Source organism: Nyctereutes procyonoides, unplaced genomic scaffold (assembly GCF_905146905.1).
Source record: "Nyctereutes procyonoides isolate TBG_1078 unplaced genomic scaffold, NYPRO_anot_genome, whole genome shotgun sequence".
Classification (NCBI taxonomy): domain Eukaryota; kingdom Metazoa; phylum Chordata; class Mammalia; order Carnivora; family Canidae; genus Nyctereutes; species Nyctereutes procyonoides.
In genome coordinates this window covers 16933331-16951763 of record NW_026575144.1, presented here as the reverse complement: position 1 = coordinate 16951763, position 18433 = coordinate 16933331, and the positions used below count along the sequence as shown (strand labels likewise).

The 18433-nt window shown below is 35.8% G+C and overlaps 1 protein-coding gene across 1 annotated transcript in view; it reads right to left on the bottom strand.

Moving 5' to 3' along the window:
* Positions 1-18433, bottom strand: part of RYR2 (ryanodine receptor 2) — a 755069-nt gene that overhangs the window by 60514 nt on the left and 676122 nt on the right. Inside the window, exons 81-84 of the mRNA XM_055308992.1 lie at positions 11347-11446; positions 9671-9750; positions 6582-6658; positions 5713-5786 (exon numbers count right to left, since the gene is read on the bottom strand). Of these exons, the coding sequence (XP_055164967.1) occupies positions 5713-5786; positions 6582-6658; positions 9671-9750; positions 11347-11446 (331 nt within the window). The remainder of the gene's footprint in view (positions 1-5712; positions 5787-6581; positions 6659-9670; positions 9751-11346; positions 11447-18433) is intronic.

The following is an 18433-nucleotide window of genomic DNA, read 5'->3' as shown; positions in this document are numbered from 1 at the left end:
ATGAAAAATAATCTACATATCTATGCACTCAAAGTGATACCAGTGATAAAATGCATCTCTATTTCAGATCCCAAGACAATAAAAATGACCACTATGTGAAATTAATTAGGTATTTCCCTGGATAACAGAATTAAAGTACAAGTTAGAGGAAGACATCATTTTGCTTTCAAATGTGATATGCAGATTATTTCTCTTAAAACCTCTTAATGCCTTTCTGCACCCATTACTCCAACTGGAATTTTTACTCTTCTTCATCCATTCTATCCACCAACATCCTAACTGATCTCTCTGCCTTCAGGCTGTAATACGCATCTTACACACTGTTGCCTACAACAATACTTGTAGGCAATCTAATTATAACACCCTCCCAATAAACAGATGGATTCCTTTAGCAATAGATATGAAAAATGTTCTCTTAAAAATTCCCTCAGTCTATCATTATAATAACCTCAGAGCTCCCCAACCTCCATGAGGGAAATCTTGCTGCTCACTATCTTTGGAGGACTCAAGATCTATTTAGCAAACTAACATTACTGAGGAATCAGTAACCTGAGCACTTTAATGTTGCTGGTTTGAACAATGTATGCTAGGAGCTTAATGCCAGGTGGATCATCACACAACACATAATACTACCAAGGTGTTACTTATGTAATGGCTCTTGGTGGCTTCAGAAAGAAAACACAAATTTCTTGGCATGGCACAAAAGGCTTTGACAGCATCCCACAACTATCTTTTCCCTCTAGTCTGTTCATTTCTCTTCAACCATAATAGGCCAGTAGTGTTCTTTGTGGTGCTTTGTACCTTAACATGCTTTACATATGTGATTCCCTTCCACTGAAATGCCTTTCATTGCCTTCCTAATCCACCAGGCAAATGACTATTTCAGGTCATCTCTTACTTCTACTATGATCCTTACCCCATCAGCCTGGTAGCCAAGCACTTCAACTCAGTTCACTCATACACACAGATGATGGGTTTTGACGTTTTTTGTTTATGAGTCTGTCTATACAATACTGAGCCCATAAGAACTCCAATGTCTAGGAGAGCATCTAGCACATAATAGCCACTCAAATTTCGATCAGTGTGTCACTGTTTAAAAACTGTGCGGGGATGTTAGGTAAATCTATTTAGTGCCATGAACGAATATCACAGGTTTTTCTTTTTTTTTTTTTATTTTTTTTTTATTTTTTTAAATATTTTTTTTCTTTATTTCTTTATGATAGTCACAGAGAGAGAGAGAGATAGGCAGAGACACAGGCAGAGGGAGAAGCAGGCTCCATGCACCGGGAGCCTGACATGGGATTCGATCCCGGGTCTCCAGGATCGCGCCCTGGGCCAAAGGCAGGCGCCAAACCGCTGCGCCACCCAGGGATCCCATCCCAGGTTTTTCTTGAAAGTAAAATTGACCCACAGGAAAGACAGAGCAGAACTACACTTGTGTCAGACTTTGCAAATCTGGGGTGGGAGATAGCCAATAAATAATTAAAATACTAAATAAACTACTAACAAAAAATTAGGATAGCCAATATTTAGAGATTGTGTTATCTTTTTCATTTATTAACAGTTAATTCTTTTGCTACCTCTTCATACAAACTTGATGAGGTCACTATAAACACACCGAGGAAGAACCTTGATTCAACACATTATCAGAAACAGATGGAAATTCAGAAAGGTTAACTGGGAGTTCATGTTTTATATAACATTTTTAAAAATCAAATTTCTGAGGAATGAGATCAGCTTCAAGATTTCATCTTGCTGATGAAGTCTAGGATCACTACAAAAAGATCAAAAAATAAAATGAAATATCTTCTACTCCATACCAAGAAGTTTGAAAGAAGAAAAACTGCACTTTCAAGCTCATAATGATCTTCATAATGAGGCTAGCTGGTTCTGACAAAAAAAAAAATCCAAGGATGGAATGAGATTTTAAATATTTATATAAGTTTTTGGTTTTGAACTTCATTGTATGTGAGAGGAAAATACGACTAAAAAATATACAGAGGACAACACTGAGCACATCACAAATCTACTAAACACACTTGCCAAAGAAAACTGTTTTGTTTTGTTTTTTTTTAACAAGTGAGAGGTCCAGGCTTTTGCAGAAATGGGGTAAATTTAGAAAGAAGGGACAGTAATACTGGCAAACTTAAGTGATGGTAACAGCAGTGGAAAAAGGAGTGTTAAATGATTAGTCTGAAATCCTTGTATACAAACCTTAAAAAGTCATGTATTTCCTCCTGCCATCTCAATACAAGATTAGGAGTATCACGTGTGGCCATACAAAATTCTAAAGTGACTTTACAATTCCAACATTAAGTGCAAAAATTGGCAAAAGATTAGTGTCTTTGAGGGGAAGAATGGGTAACTAGTAAAGAAGTAAAAAAATACTACCTAAGCAAATATGGTAAATATAAAATAAGCCCTGGAAGATATTAAAAGATAGGGGTAAGGGATTTTCTTGTGAAACTGGTAACAGAAGGAGGCAGAAAGCCTGTATTTCAGTCTTATCCCTGCCATTTCACTGTGTGAAATGGACAAGCCATGTAATCTTTCCATTCCTCAGTCTCCTCACCTATAAAATGGGGACAATACTTTCCTGGGGGTTGTAAGTATCAAAAAGGTACATTTAAGTTAAACATTTTCCATGGCAATATAATTTACAGTCATTTTATCATCATCAGGACAAGATTTAGCCTAACAGAGACAGTTGGTTAGGAGGGAGAAAAGTTAGGTCATCAGATTATTTTCTCAAGTCATGCTGACTTGACACTGCTTGGGCCTCAGGCTTTTAAGCTACAACAGCACTAACATTGAAATTCTTCAACCTTCTCTACGTATTCTAGGAGGAATGGTTGATTATCCTTCTCCTATGAGGGTACAAACTTCTTAACTTCCATAGCCACTTAAACACAAGAACGGGCATGTCACAGAAATTTTCAGAATATGCCAAAAGATGGAGTTGCTTTAGGTGTTCTTAATTTGGGAAGTAGTAGAGCAAGTGAACTGCCATTGTGGGTTCTAACAGGCCTCTCAATTAGGGCAAGACTACATATATCTAGAGAGCATGATTTTATCTCTAAAGCCTTGATGTAGTAGGTACTTTTCAATAATCTCTTCCTTTGTTTATCACCATTGCATATAAGGTCTTTTAGAAACTATCATCTGTGTTATTACATTAGTTTGTATCTGTTTCTACAATTCTTGGAATTCAGCCTCAAGAATGAAAGACAGTTTTTATGTTCAGAAGGTTTTTAATGTGTGGTGTTTTCAAAGGGATAGAGTAAAACTATGCAGATTTCTCAGTATTTGGAAGGGAACTGGCAGAAGGCCCTGGCCAAGAGAAGACTCAGCCAGCCACACCCCCACCCCCGCCCCCAGATCACCACCCATATCCCTGCACCCATTAGTGCAGCCATAAAGCCACAGTATGCCCAAGACAGAAATGCCACAGAGAGACTACTACACACATCTATGATTCATTCATATACACAACAGTTGCAAACACTCAGTCCACCAGAAGTTTTTCAAAATGAAAGAAACAGAACACAACAAATCCAGAAACGTAACTTAAATGCTTCTTGCTCCTTTACGTCTAATATGTTAATCGCTGCACATCCTCATGGAAAGAAAGAAAAAGGAAAGCTCGGTAGATAATTCTTAAAATAAAAGGATGCATAATGATGGAAATGAAATAATAATTTATCTGTTAGACAGTCTATAAAAGGAAAAAATGCACAAAAGAACTGTCACTGTCAAGATGGTACACAAAGCTAGCAACAAAAGAAGGAGCAAAGAACTCAAAGGCAGATCTTTTGTAATAATTACCACGCTCATGTGTGATGACTGAGGAAGGGAGGAAGGTACATTTACAGTTGAAAGGAAAGGAAGTGGGGAAAAAAAATAAGTTGAGATGTTGTTTTTGTCTTGCTGTTTGTAAGGAAGTAAAACAGAAAAAGTGTTAATCAGTTTGGGCAATTATCTGTGTGTGTAGAAAAAGAAGAAACAGATAAAATCAATCTATTGAGAGGTGTGGTCAATTCTTGTATCAGAATGGTCATTTCACCAAGTTATTTCTTGATTTGGGACATATGAATGTTATTCGGGGTATCTGGCTGACAAAGGGTAGGAGACTCAGTAAAATAACCCTGCGTGGCCACTATTCATTCCTATGTGGGAGCTGGTATGAACAATGATGGAGACTGATTAATGGAATGGTGTTCATGCCTCTGGAACATCAAGTAATAACTATAGGGAAAAATGGAATTGATTTCTAATTCCAAGACAGGAAAGTCAGACTTTGAACAAAGAATTCATTCATTTATAGACACTTTACAGCTATAGGAAAATGCCCAGGGCTTCCTGGAGACGCTCTGAAGCAGGCAGATAATGGGCACTGAGATTTGTAGGGACTATGAGGTCTCCATATGGGACCCTCAGGTTGCATTGACATAACCCTTAATAATGAAGAGATTTGGCTGGATATTAATTTCGGAAAAATTAAATAAGTTTAGAGTGCTGCTGGCAAGTTTTTCGTAAAGGTAGCTAACATAATTAGATAACTGTATGACTAATAGCTGATGCTTGAACATATACATTCAAATGTCAAACAGAAAACAAAAGCACACAGGAGCTATACTCTAGCAGCAGGATTAGAATATATAAAATTCACAATTTTTAGAAAACAGTAATAAATATGCAGCCCATTCTTTTACCTATTGTGAGAACAAAAATATATGGAAATAATTAGAGAGATTCATTAATTCTAAAATATTTCAGAAAGGTAAGGAGATTACAAAGGGCAGAAGGTTAAAATTTATTTTTTGCCACATGATTAGCTTTATCAAAGATCTGATGTTCCAAAACTAATGCATTGATAAGATGACCACTCCAAACAAGACCAAACAAGCAAAAAGAGATAAACACACAGGGCCTCACTAAAACTAAATTAATTGAAAAAACTCAAACACCAACAAATAAAAGTAAATCAAGACAAAAAAATACTGAATTTTTTTTCTTAATGAGTACTGAAATGAAAAAGCAGTAATAGTTATTTCTGCTTTAAATGTCCTGTGTGCTAAATTTTCTAGTTGATATACACATCTATTTACAGAGAGAAAAACTCTAAGATTATGTGTTATTATATTTGTGCACATGTAAATGAAGTGATCAGAATTATTTAAACATTAAAAATGACTCCTTAATTTCTTTCATCAGATTTGGACTTGCAAAGACATATGGATGGATGAGATATCTGGGCTAAAAGGGAGGAGACAGATGGAATAGTGGTTGATAGAAGGATCTCAAAGCATCACTATTCTAAGGAGACAAAAGAATTTAAGAGCTTGGCAGTTTGCCATTAAGCCACCAAAAGAAGTCTAATATTCTCTAATTTGGTTCATCTATGGGCTTTATAATTTTATAGATAATTCTCTAATAAGAGATCTTGATCTACTACCCAACTAGGGGAAAAGACACTTATGGTAGGTCTGGAACAAAAAGGAGTTCATGGCCAAATAGGGAGGGTTGAGTTTCGGGTGTGACCTGAGTGAGTGTGCAATTATGAACTTTTAAAATGAATCACATAAGCATTTTGGGCCATTTAAAAATAACCTTGTATCTCTCTGTATTGAGAAAGGTAATTGGTAACTGACTCATTTTAGGAAAGGTGGAGGTGGTGGTGCAGGTGATCCTTTTAATTTAAGTGATCAATACCTGATCCTTCCTCGGTCACCATTCCAAGTCCTTCAGCTTTGTTTTGTCGCTCAAATGCATTTAGATCGAGGACACTACGATAACAGGGAGAAAAACACTTAGAGGACTAATAGAAAATCTTCTTCCTTCTGGGAGGCAAATGTCTACAAATCGTATATTGTGAAATGTGAACCAAATATTAACATACACTGAAGATATGCGCCAATTCAACATCTACCAACTATAATTTCCTAGTAGCAGTCCAGTCTTGCCCTAAGGTCTGCACTGAAATGATCCGTGTGAAAGGCAAACATAAGACATTAATAGGCTTCAACTTTGGGAGTATGTTACAAAGTTAGCAGATTACACTGAAATATAATTATAATAATCCTGTTTTTCCAGCTGGAAGAGCTTATTACATTAAGTATCTGTCAGAATCCTTGGTCAAATGCTGTCTGAATGATTTTAAATACTGTAAAAAATAGAAAATGATTATCATAAATTAGTTGGTGAAAGCTCATTTATTTAGGGAAAATGTGAAATGGTCCACAGGCTCCCAAATAAAACTCATCAGAATTTTCCTTTTTCTCTTGTAAAATTCATACACTGCTCATTTTCAAGTATGCAGAATACATACTAATTCCCCCAAGGTCTCTATTTAATCGCAGGAAAGTCTATTATAAGACATTATTAACATTGAGTAGTACATAATTAAGACATTGCTAACAGCTAACAACAAGATAGAAAATAAGACATCCTCTACTGTCACACTTTACTACATACTTAATCATTCAAAAATATTCTATGTATAATTAGTTAGTAATATAAAACAAAAACTTTGAAAGATGCAACCACTGAGTAGAACCAAAACAAGGAAAGTGTTTGCTTACCTACATGACTGCATCAGGCCAGCAAGGCTCTGAAAGAAGCCCACATCCTTTTTCTCCTTGAGGTAGTCAAGCATTTTCTATAGTAAATACACAAATCACATGGCCGCTGAATACAAATCTCATTTTTTGTTAAATAAGAAACAACAAAAGCATGCTTTCTATGTTGGAATAAAGATTTAAAAACCTCAGAGCATACCAATATGACCATGAGACAGTGACAAGCATATCCAAGCAAGATGGTTTGGACCAATGGACCAAACCACTACACCATTTCCATGTCAGTAATATATAAACATAGCTTGGAACAAGGGAGTCGCTTTACATAAATACCCAGGGGGAAATAATACTCCTAACTTTCTTCTTGTCACTCTTTAAGTATTTGAAGATTCATATATTTAGTTCAGTGTTACTGGGAAAAAGGTCCACCCAGATGCTAGTCACAGATTTCCACACAAATGTGAGTTCCTTAAATGCAGGTGGTGTTGACTACCATATGCCAATGGTATAAGACAGACATTTAGTTTCCATTGTCATGGTCTTTAAACTCAAGGAATGATAGGAATCATTTGAGTATCAAATTTTTCTTCTCTGTTTTCAGAATGATGTCCAGGTTCGGTGGTCAAAATTTTGATTAAATACAGATGTCTAAAATGCTAAAGCCAGGCATGGCTCCACTTTCTTAGCTTATTATTATATAGTGCAATGGAATCTTTACTTTGAATGTGGATGAAATGTGTTGGAAGTTTCAAACAAGAAGTACATACAAGATGAAAAAATGATAGAAGGTACAACAAAGGTTTTAAGATAATAAAGATACTGTTCTTTTGCCAATCATGAATAGAGGTAAATAAGTCCTATCATCAGGGCTATCTACACAGGGCTGAGCTAAAACAGTCAATATTAGATTTTCAGAAACTTGAGTGAAAGGTAATATAAGGTGCTAAATATGTAAAGGCTATGTGTGTGCACACACATGATGTACATACATATCTACATATGCATATACACATACACACAAATATGTACACACAGAGATACACACAAACACCTGGCCATTTTGGGGGTGAGTGTGATAAGTTACTGGTCTAATAAAACATGAAGCATGTATTAATCACTACACTTTTAAAATACAAGGAATATGGCTCAGGGCTAAAGGAAGGTGGTAGAATAATATCTTAAGGTTTCCAGAAAAAAAGGAGAGACATTATAGACAAAAAGTACATCTATTACATGATCTCTCATGGCTCCCTTCAGCTCCAAGGATTTCTGAATTCACCTGCTATATAATTAAAGACTTTTGAAGTAAAACATAAAGGGAAGTTATTTTTTGCTAAATATTATAGAGAATAGATAGGTTTTCTTCAGTTTTTTTTTAAAGTCATGTTGTCATTTACCATGGAAACCAAAAAAGGACATTTGTAAACTGGATGGGGAATAAGGGACATCATTATTTTCACTGAGTTCTAATGGAAACCTAGAATTCCTTTCAACTATTAATGTAAGCAACAAACACAGACAGGATTAGCAGTTAACTCTGATACCATCATCAATAGAAATTCCAGAGATCTTCATATCACATCATAGGCATTGTTGAAGCTATTTAAAAATATTTAGACTACTCATTTCTTCTCAATAATTAGACCAATAACTGGATCTTTTATTTAATGAGTTCATAAAAGAACACATTACTTTATCTAAAATCTCTTTATAATATTTTAATAACCACATTTTACCACATGTAATTTCTTTTATAAACCTATGCAATTTCACTATACAATTTAAAAACAGGACACAGAGAGGAGTCTAGATGCTTCACTAACCTGTCAGGGGTATTAAAAAGTTAGGCACTGGGCTTAGATTAGGCCTATGTACACCTCCAGTCCAAAAATGTAAGAATTATTTTGCAGAAAAAGCAGCATGTAATTTGAGAAAAATGTAAAGATGAATTTTTCAGCTATTCTGGGTTGCTAACTTAACCTAGTCTAAAACTTCACCAACCCAAAGGCAACCTTCAAATTTTCTCTGCTTTTCTTAGAATCAAAGGTCTTCCAGGAACATATTCAGGGCTTTGTCCCACTGTTGTGATTCTGGCGTTGAGAGCAACATGAAGTCAGATACTCGAAGGTTTTCATCAGCCTTCCTTTTCTTCCATTGGGTAGTCGTTTCCCTGCCTTGTTAGAACTTACCCAATAAACAATGGTTATTGGTTCCATGTTCATAAACTATTCTTTCTCATATACAAGCCAATATAGAAAAATATGAGATAGATGATAGTTTTAGAATAATACAATCTGCTACTTAAATTATGTTTTGTTTTGCTGTTTTTCATTTAGTGTAAGAAGTATTTTTGCGCTCAGGGCCACACTGCTGGCTATGTGAGTAGTGACCCCAGGGGTGTGCACTATAGAACCTATGACAGTCTGTTTCTGACAGTTTTTTTTTTTTTTAAGTCACTCAAACACTTGTATTCTAACAAACTCACAGGCCTTGGCCTTCAGTTGGATAATAGAGATTGTATCCTTTGTCAGAACTGGTTGACATTGTTAAAGTCAGCCCAGATCATGTCTAACTAAACATAGTTATAGAACTTGGTTGAGAAGAGATTTTCTCATGCTTTAGGAGACTAGAATTACAACTAAAAAAATTCTAAACATGCATTGTGTTAACCCAGGAGTTAGGCTTCTCACCAAATATACAACAAACTCTTGAGAATCAATTTATAAGAGGTATAATACTATAAAACATGTTGCCAAACTAGGCTCCCAAGGTAAGAATATTTACTTTTTCCCACTATGAAAACAAACCATTTTATGCTGACTTATTCACATGAAATGCAGATTGCACATGATGACATCATCTGATAAGACTTCAGACTTCTCAAGAGAGTTAGTGCTGCACATGGCAGGGTGCTACCTAGATGTTTGAGGCTTGGGACAAGATGGCCATAAAAAAAAGGCCCTTTTTTTACACAGAAAATGAAAAATTTTACAACTAATAGTTCCTCTAGGCTGACTAAAACAGTTCAATAGGATGATGATATGGTCCATCTGGTTGAAGAGTATATTATATGGGTGGCTTAAAGACGTTACCTGCTGTACTGTAGAGTTCCCGCCATTTAAGATAGCAATGCCAAGTTTCAAAGTTGCAGCTACCATTGGTCCAGTATCACCTGAAAAATATAAAAAAACAGAATTCCTTATGTCACTTCACCCACTACATTAACCATTTCTATCTCAAAATATATGCTTTTAAAATTATCACTCCCCTAAAAATCTGTGTAATGATGGAAGATGGACTGACTTATGTACCAAAAAATACTAAGGAATAATAATGTATATTTTGCCATCAATGTTTTTACTAAATTCTGTGTGATATATCCAGGAGTTGAAACTATATGAGGACATTAAAAAAAAAACAAAAAAAAAAAAAAACAGAGGGTCACCTGGATGGCACAGTTGGTTAAGCATCCAACTCTTGATTTTGGCTCAGGTGTGAGGGTTATGAGATGGGGCTTCATGCTCATAGTAGAGTCTGCTTGAGATTCTCTCTCTACCTCTCCTGCCCTTCCCCCCTGCTTGCATGCATAAAGTAAGTCTTAAAAAAAAACCCTGATTTTTAAATACTGACACCTAAAACTATTAAGATTCAAAACTAATCATGTGTATTAAAATAATACTTAAGATGAATAAGAGTTACCCAAAATTTTATGGAAAATTTCTCTCCCTCTCCCCTTAATATTATGTTTGAACCACTTTAATCATTTTCATTTCAGCACTCTTATCTTACTATGTTTATAGTATTGCTTTATTAAGATGACTGGTCACAGTTTTAAGTCATTCAAAAAAATTACAAAATTTTAAGTTTACTTATTTACTTTTTTTAGTACTCTGTACACCCAACGTGAGGCTCAAACTCATAAACCTGAGATCAAGAATTGTATGCTTTTCTGACTGAGCCAGCCAGGCTTCCCAGGAACGACAAAATTTTAAATCTAACCAGTTGTCTATCATTGAGTATATTTTATTTTTACATTATTCACCTCTATCTTAGAAATAGAATTTAGGGGGAAAAAGAAATAGAAATAACAATAGAGATAGAAATATCTTAGAAATCTGGGAGAGGGGTGCTTAACAACAGAATGTATAACCATTATTTCTCCATTCCATTACAAATTATAGTAAAAATGTTTTCACAAAGATATTACTAATGTAAGAAAATAATTTGCATGGCACTGAAAAATACAATAGCATTTTAATTGTAGGAAGGACTCATTTAAAACGTCTAAACTTTTATATCAGGGGTCTGCAAACTATGGACTGAAGGGCCAAGTCCAGTTTGTCACACGTTTTGGAAATAAAGTTTTATTGGAACTCAGCCACAGTTTGTTTACACGCAGTCTCTAGCTGCTTCCGTGCTGTTAGAGCAGAGTTGAAAGGTTGTGACAGAGATCCGTGGCTAGCACAGCCAAAAATATGTACAATCTGGTCTCTCAACAGAAAATGTTTGCCCATCCCTGATTTATATGATCATTTTGTTAGGCTTGTATCACAATATAATTTCCAAAACGTAGTGAACAGAAATAAATCTTTGAATAAGACTCTGAAAAAAAAAAATCAGTGTTGTACTGGGTTAATGAGAGCCTGCATTTGTGAAGTTACCTGACCTAATGATGAACAAAAGACCTAGGGACTAACTGAATCAGTAGAATATCAATAAGAGTGCTCCTGCAGAATCAAGAAGCCTGAGGAGAGTCAGCGAGCCTCACCTTTGCTGGCACTGATGGTCTGCAGCACCATCTCCGCAGCCCCTCGGTCATGAAGCCTGGCTTGTTGGTATAGAAGCTTTTGCTTTTCCATTTCTTTTTCCTGAACATAAATCCCAACCGTTTATGTTGTGGCTGTCATTATGCATAGCAGCTTTCTATACACCATATTTTTTAGTCATCTCTTCATGTATGGGCTCTATGACAACATTATGGACCATTTCAACACCAGCAATGTTATTCAATGGATATTAACAATATTCAACTCTTGAGGTTTTTTTCCCCTTTATATTTTTCTTGATATACTTTTGGTACTGGCTTATCAGGATGGATTTTCTCAATTTTAATTGTTTGATTCGTCCAAAGCCTGTATCACAGTTTTGAAGTGCTATACTTCATCACTGAAACGTGCACTTTCTGAATTATATATTTGTGCATAAGTTTGTTACGTTTTCAATCATCTCCCATGCCATGGCCATAACTTGATACTGCTCAGCAAATGGCTCGAGTTGCAAGGTATCACTAAATGACAGGAAAACATCAACTGAGACGTGTTGGAGTTTAAGCAAAATTGAAAGCTGATATGAACAAAAAAAGGTAGGCTTCAACTAAGGACTTATGATACAGATCTCCCCAGTCACCCCGCAAGAATAAAAGAAGCAATGTGCCTTTATATTTTGTATTCTCTGGTGGTAACAAACGATACTGCATGGCGCTGCTAGAGCAATGGCTGGGGTTTGTTCTTTTCCACTTAAGCTACCGCTGAAAACATAAAGAAGAAAATAAAAATAAAATATAAAGGCACAGCAAGTTCAAGACTGGTAGGATCATTCACTTGAGCTATCCAGTTCGCTGGAGAATTGAGACGAAACCAAGCAGTATAAGTTGCAAAATGAAAGTTGCATAGAGCCCTAGGACAGCGAGTCCATCAAATGGCGTGGTAGAGAAGCTTAGTCAATGGGACATGAAACAGTCAATTAGTATCATGTCCATAAACACAACGGCCAAAACATATATGACCTAAGAGCAGGAAGAGCTGCAGCAGAAGTAGCCAGAGTGACAGCTTTGCTGCCATAAACTTTCCATCCAAAGTACGGAAAATAGACACAGGAAGATGGAAGAGGTTTAAAAAATGAAGGCTTGCTAGTTACAGAATATGAAAAAGAAAGTAAACTAAAAGGAGGGGGGAAAAGAAATGGGCTCAAACAAATGAAAAAAAAAAAAAAAAAAAGAAACCTTCAAATCAAAAGCAACCAACACAGACATTTATGCTGTTACCAGAGAGTTCTCGCCGAGGCTGGCAAATTTGTTTCTTAAATCTTTGATAATATCGTGCTGCGAAAACAAAATTGATCAGGGTTTTTTTTTCACACTATACTTAGAGCTCCTGTGGTTATAGTTTAATTTTTTTCTTAAATTATGTGATAGGTCTAAATGGAAGCAGAGAAAAGAAAAAAAAAAGGCAGCTTTGCTTTATATGTAGCCATGCTAACATCTAAAAGGTTTGCCTTCATGTTTAAACCTCTTCCTGCAAAGTCAAGAACAAAACAAAAACAAAACCACACAGACACACAAAACCATATTGTCATTACAACACAGTTTCAGAAAAACTGAAAGAAGACCCTTTCATCTGCTCTTCACGTGTTGTTTAAAATTGGTCAGCAACATTTGATCCCTCCTTTTAGACCCAACAATCTTTCACTTTCTTCCCATTGTCAGAGCTATATATGAACCATGAACTTCCTCTTCCATGTGTTACCAGTCCCTTTTGTGGAAGATGCTTTCAGTAAGACAGCAAGAAGAACTTATTGGCTAAGGAACTGCCCTATCATTTTTGTCAATGATAGAGGCAAGAGAGTTAAGTTAGAAAGACTGATTCTTCCGTTGACCCAATGGAACATATGAAGGTAGTTATCAGGAAACCCAAAGAAGATGAAAAATGGCAGCATGCCATATATTCTTGAGGGAAAAAAACCCCACAAAACCCTTTGCCGTTTGTGCTCCAAAAGTAGGTGGACCAGCTCAAAGATCTGCCAGAAGAACTTGCACAAGTACATTCTAGATCCTACCATCCTTTTCATCAACACACCTGATGGATGAATGTCGGGAGGATCAAGAGATAGGATATCAAATTGTCTTATTTAAAAAATAAACTGCGTAGGCAAAGATCACCCTCATTTTTCTCAGCAGTATCTAAATTTCAATAATAATAAATACTTCAGGGGAGATGATGAGATTCATCTGAAAAACCATGAGCTAAAAAAGGTACACTGATCTAGAAGCAGAAAGCCCATATACTTCACAAAGAGGAATCAGGTTGACCTCTCGCTTGAATTTTTTCTTTGTCAGACTGAGTTGGAAGTTTTCTCTTCAGAAGATATTTAATATTATTTCTTTCCAGTTACTCTGTCCTTTGAGAAGTGCTTCTGGGCATGTAATTCAATCTCACCATTAGGGATTTTATCACAGCGTAATAAAATAAAACCTTTGAAAGCTAAACCAGAAAGTTTTCAGACAATAAAATAATGGATTAGGTGGAAAGAAAGAAAATTCTTTTATTTCAAATTTACTGCAGATTAGCTTTTCTAAGAAAATTGAAGATAAGATATTTTTAAAGTATTTTACTCGGGGAAATAGCACCTTCAAAGTACCTTTTTAAAACATCTTTTTCCCATCCCAAATTCTGCCTAAATTGCCGAAGGGTCTTAAATAAACATTATACCTTCCACTTGAAGTCCAGTCTTTAAATCATTCTAAGGTTACAAAAGAAAGTTGGGGTAGGCGGAGGAACTCCCCAATTGCAATTTCCTTATAAGCAAAAAGTTCTGATTGCCAGGAGTAACCAGAAATTATCAGCTGTTTTCCTAATAAGATTGTTATGAGTCTTCTCAAGGTCGATGGCAGTAGTAAATCAGACCCATGATCAAACTGAAGGCATTGAATGGGAAGCATTCAACATCACGACTGCTCTTAGTATAACTGAACTTGGTAATAAAATTGCTAATATTCCTTTTTTTTTTTTTCCTCTGGAGTGCCTCACTCTTAGCATCTAATGGGGGAAAAGTAGAAAGGCCTGAAGGAAAAAAAAATCAATTCAGCAATTTGTTCTTCAGCAATTTGTCTTATATAAGAAAAAATATTGAAATAAAAAAAAATTACAACTGCCCCTCGCTTTTCAGTGGAGAAGATAGCTTATACCTACAATGGAGATGAATGATATTCTAAACCAGCACAGGCTTTTGACAGCAAAACTCGTACACATGGTTTCTGATGGACCCTCCTCAGTTATGTGGGCATTTGGGGAAGCACATGCAACCACAGCTCAAGTCTGTACCGAATGCCACATGAGCTTGGCTTTTTTTCTTTGCATTTGCAAGCCTTCGGCGACTGCTGAAAAAGTTTTCATGTTTTCCTCTTCACCTGCATGTGGAAGCTAGCTTTCTTTAAGTGAATAGAAATTTCCAGCAGCTGAACTCTTTTTAAAAAAATATTTCCCATAATTTTGCAATAAGTCAATCTTAAATATTCCTCTTACTTAGCATCTTAAATGTAGACATAACCTAGAAGGGGATGTTGAATCTCAACATTATAAGGATAAAAAGATGGAAATATAGGACATTTGATTGGATAACTGAGGACAAAAGCGGATAGCAGTGAAATGGTGCTAATAATGTGGTTTATAACACACAAACTGGCCAATTTGGACTAAGGGAAATCAGAAATATACGCTAATAGTCACATTGTCCATTTCAACTAATTTTGTTTGGCATTCTAGTTTCTGAAATTGTAGGTTGGCCACATTCATAAAAAATTGACTAGCAATGCTGGGAGACCACTTAAGATTATAACTTTGTTTAAAAGGAGATGGTCTCTCAAATTTATGAATTTTAAGTTTAGCTTTTAAAAAATTAAATGAATGCATATGGAGTTTCCTATTAATAAGTCTCCATTACGACAGGGGCCTCAGAGATTTTGTTTGCTTGTTTTAACCACAATACAAGTGTACATATACTATAGATCCAATAAAGTTCCCTGCATGTAATAGGTGTTCAAGAATATGTGATTTGAATGAATAACAGAACCAAATCATGTGATATCATGTAATACATAAAATTAACCTGAAATGACAGATGTTATCTTTCCAACTGATGGACTACAACACTAGTGAAATGTGAAACATCTGGTTTGTTTTCGGTACAGGGTCTAAGAGGTCGAGAATTTTACACATGCAAATAATAATTCTCAAATTGTGGTTTTTAGCTCATTTACTTTATTGTCTGTACCTCTATCACCCATTGTCTTTGTTGCTGAATTCTGAATAGTACAAAAATCTTCCAGAATTATATTTTTCAATAGGATGGGGATAGTTCTAATGTTCTCTCTTTAATGTAAAAAAAAAAAAAGAAAAGAAAAAAATTACGTTTTTACCCAAAGCAAACTTTGTTTAAATGCCAAAGTTTCACTAATAGATGATCAGAGAGGACAAAAACACTAAAGCAGAAGAATGTGTCTCAGTTAATGTGTTGAAGGCTCTGAAGTTTAGATGTGTTGTGTCGTGTGCTTATGGCTTACTTCATCGTTTATACTTTCACACTTGTTGAAATATTGTTCCCCTTTGATTCAGGATATTTTGAACTAACTGGGGTACATGCTAAAATAGTAAAACCTAGCTGCATTGAAATAATTCTCTACCTCAGGATCCTGTTGACAAAATTTATACTACATCACAAAAAGTTCCCAAAGCAAACTATAAAATAGAGGGGAAAATGAGCAACTATAAAATCAGAAGGTATCAGATTAGCAAAGTCACACTGAGTTATCATTAGAGGGAATGGGGTTTGTCCCCAGCACAAAATTGGTTCACAACAGGCTTCATTTACCTATTTGTTTGTTTAAACCTTAAAAGTACTGAATACTGCCTTGAATACAAAAAGGAAAATCACAGTAGGGTGACTGATGACCTCTGATAATATGAGGGTACGGTTGGATCATGAAGGTGCCAGAGTGTTGGAATAATTTGAGGAAAAAGAGAAGTTAGAATAAATTTTATTAAAGAGTAGATCATGACAAGTCATCATTTGGATTTTGAGTTTTCTGACTTCTTCTGGCTGTTTTAGTGTTTATAATTCTAAGGTTTCACAAATGGTTACTGATCCTACCCTAGATCAACCTTTGAGAAACAGCTGCATGCACTCTGTAAGTACTCAATACAGTCTCGAATTCCCTGCCAAATATTTCCTCTTCAGCTAAGAGACGGATTTTTCTGGGGACTTTTTTTTTTTAAAGATTTATTTATTTATTCATTCAGAGAGAGCGAGAGACAGGCAGAGACACAGGCAGAGGGAGAAGCAGGCTCCACGCAGGGAGCCCGATGTGGGACTCGATCCTGGGTCTCCAGGATCACACCCTGGGCTGCAGGTGGTGCTAAACTGCTGTGCCACTGGGGCTGCCCTCTGGGGACTGTCTTAAGGATACATTGTCCTTTCATTCTTCCAGACTTTTGGTACTTATCCTATGCTCAGCCATTTTCAGATGTCACTTGGACATCTGGACTTTTTTGTATAAATTCTCAAATTATTACTTATACTGAATTGCTGTAAATCATATCACATATTGTCCCCTTCAAGAGATCCTCAAGAATTTTTGTTTCTCCCCAACAAGAACACTGTGTTTATTTTATTGATATAGTAAACTGTGAAGTCTAGGTGATTTGATGCTCACTCCTAGAAAGCTTGGAATTAGCAGTGCTGACAAACTCTAGCTAATTAGCAAGGTTTTAAGGCATCGGTTTCTGGATTAACCTCATTCTTTGTGTCCCTGAACCCCTCTCATCCCTCAACACTTTTTCCTTCTTTATCTAACTGGATCATATATAATTGTGTGATACTTTAAACTCAAACTATTTTCCTAGGAAAAGGCAGAGATACATATACATGCACAGAAGCTAGGCTATTGTCTATAAAACATTACTGTGACATTCCTATTCTAAAAAAGAAAGATGACGTTTATTTTCTTTTTCACTCCTACACAAAAGATTAGAAGAAAAATTACCAAAAATTTGCATGCTTCTATCAATATTAATGCATTTAGAAACATTATGAAATTGTCCTGAAACATGAAAAGAACTTACTCATGAAGAGCAAATTAGACACTTTTAAAGATGAGTATGACCCCTGAGAACATCTAGTTCAAAGCTTTTAATTCAAAGAAGAAAAAGCTGAGTAATTTAAATGTGATCTATTCAAGGTGACCTGGTCAGCCACTGAGTGAGATCCCAGGTCTTCTGTCCTGTATAGTTCTGTGTTCACCAGCCATCCTGTGAAAGTTTTTCTAAAGCCTTCCCTGGCTTGATTTTAGTAGGAAGGTAAAGTTGATTAAAAATAATAATAACAAAAAGTAATAACAGTAAATCCTTAAAGAGCTTGTTATGTGATTTAATATTTATTAAATATTATTATTTATTTATTTAATCCTCACCACAATACCATGAAATAGATACTATAATCAGCCCCATTTTATAGATAGGAAAATTGATGCTTAAAATCACCCAGGTAAGTAGTGGAGCTGTCAAATGCAGGCGGTTTGTTTAAATGTCTATGCTTTGAGTGATTCTGCTATATCCCATCTGGTATATATAACACAGTCAAGCATGAACCTCAACTGGGATTATTTTTTTAAATAACAGCACATGGTGTCAAACTATTGTGTGCATCAAAAATGTTGTTTAAATATATGTTTAAATATATGTTCTATACCGTTTGCTATTTAGGTCCACACACTCAATATGCATGCTTTACCATACAAAACATAGAGGACTGTGCTTTCTGGGACTTTTCTTCATGCCAGAACCAGTACTCCGTCCCATCCCTATATCCTTTCTCTCCAAGACTTGGCAACTTGCCTTGCTTCTGAGATAGAGCAGGCCCTAGAAATGGCTTGTGCCATTACTATGGTTATAAAAGCTGCCTCCTACCATTCTTACCACCCACTAAGGAGGCCCCAATCCATGTATATAGAGGGACTGCAGTGCCTGAACACTCGGCTGGCTGGCTTTGGCTTCCCCAGGAGGTGCATGGAAAATATGCTTAAC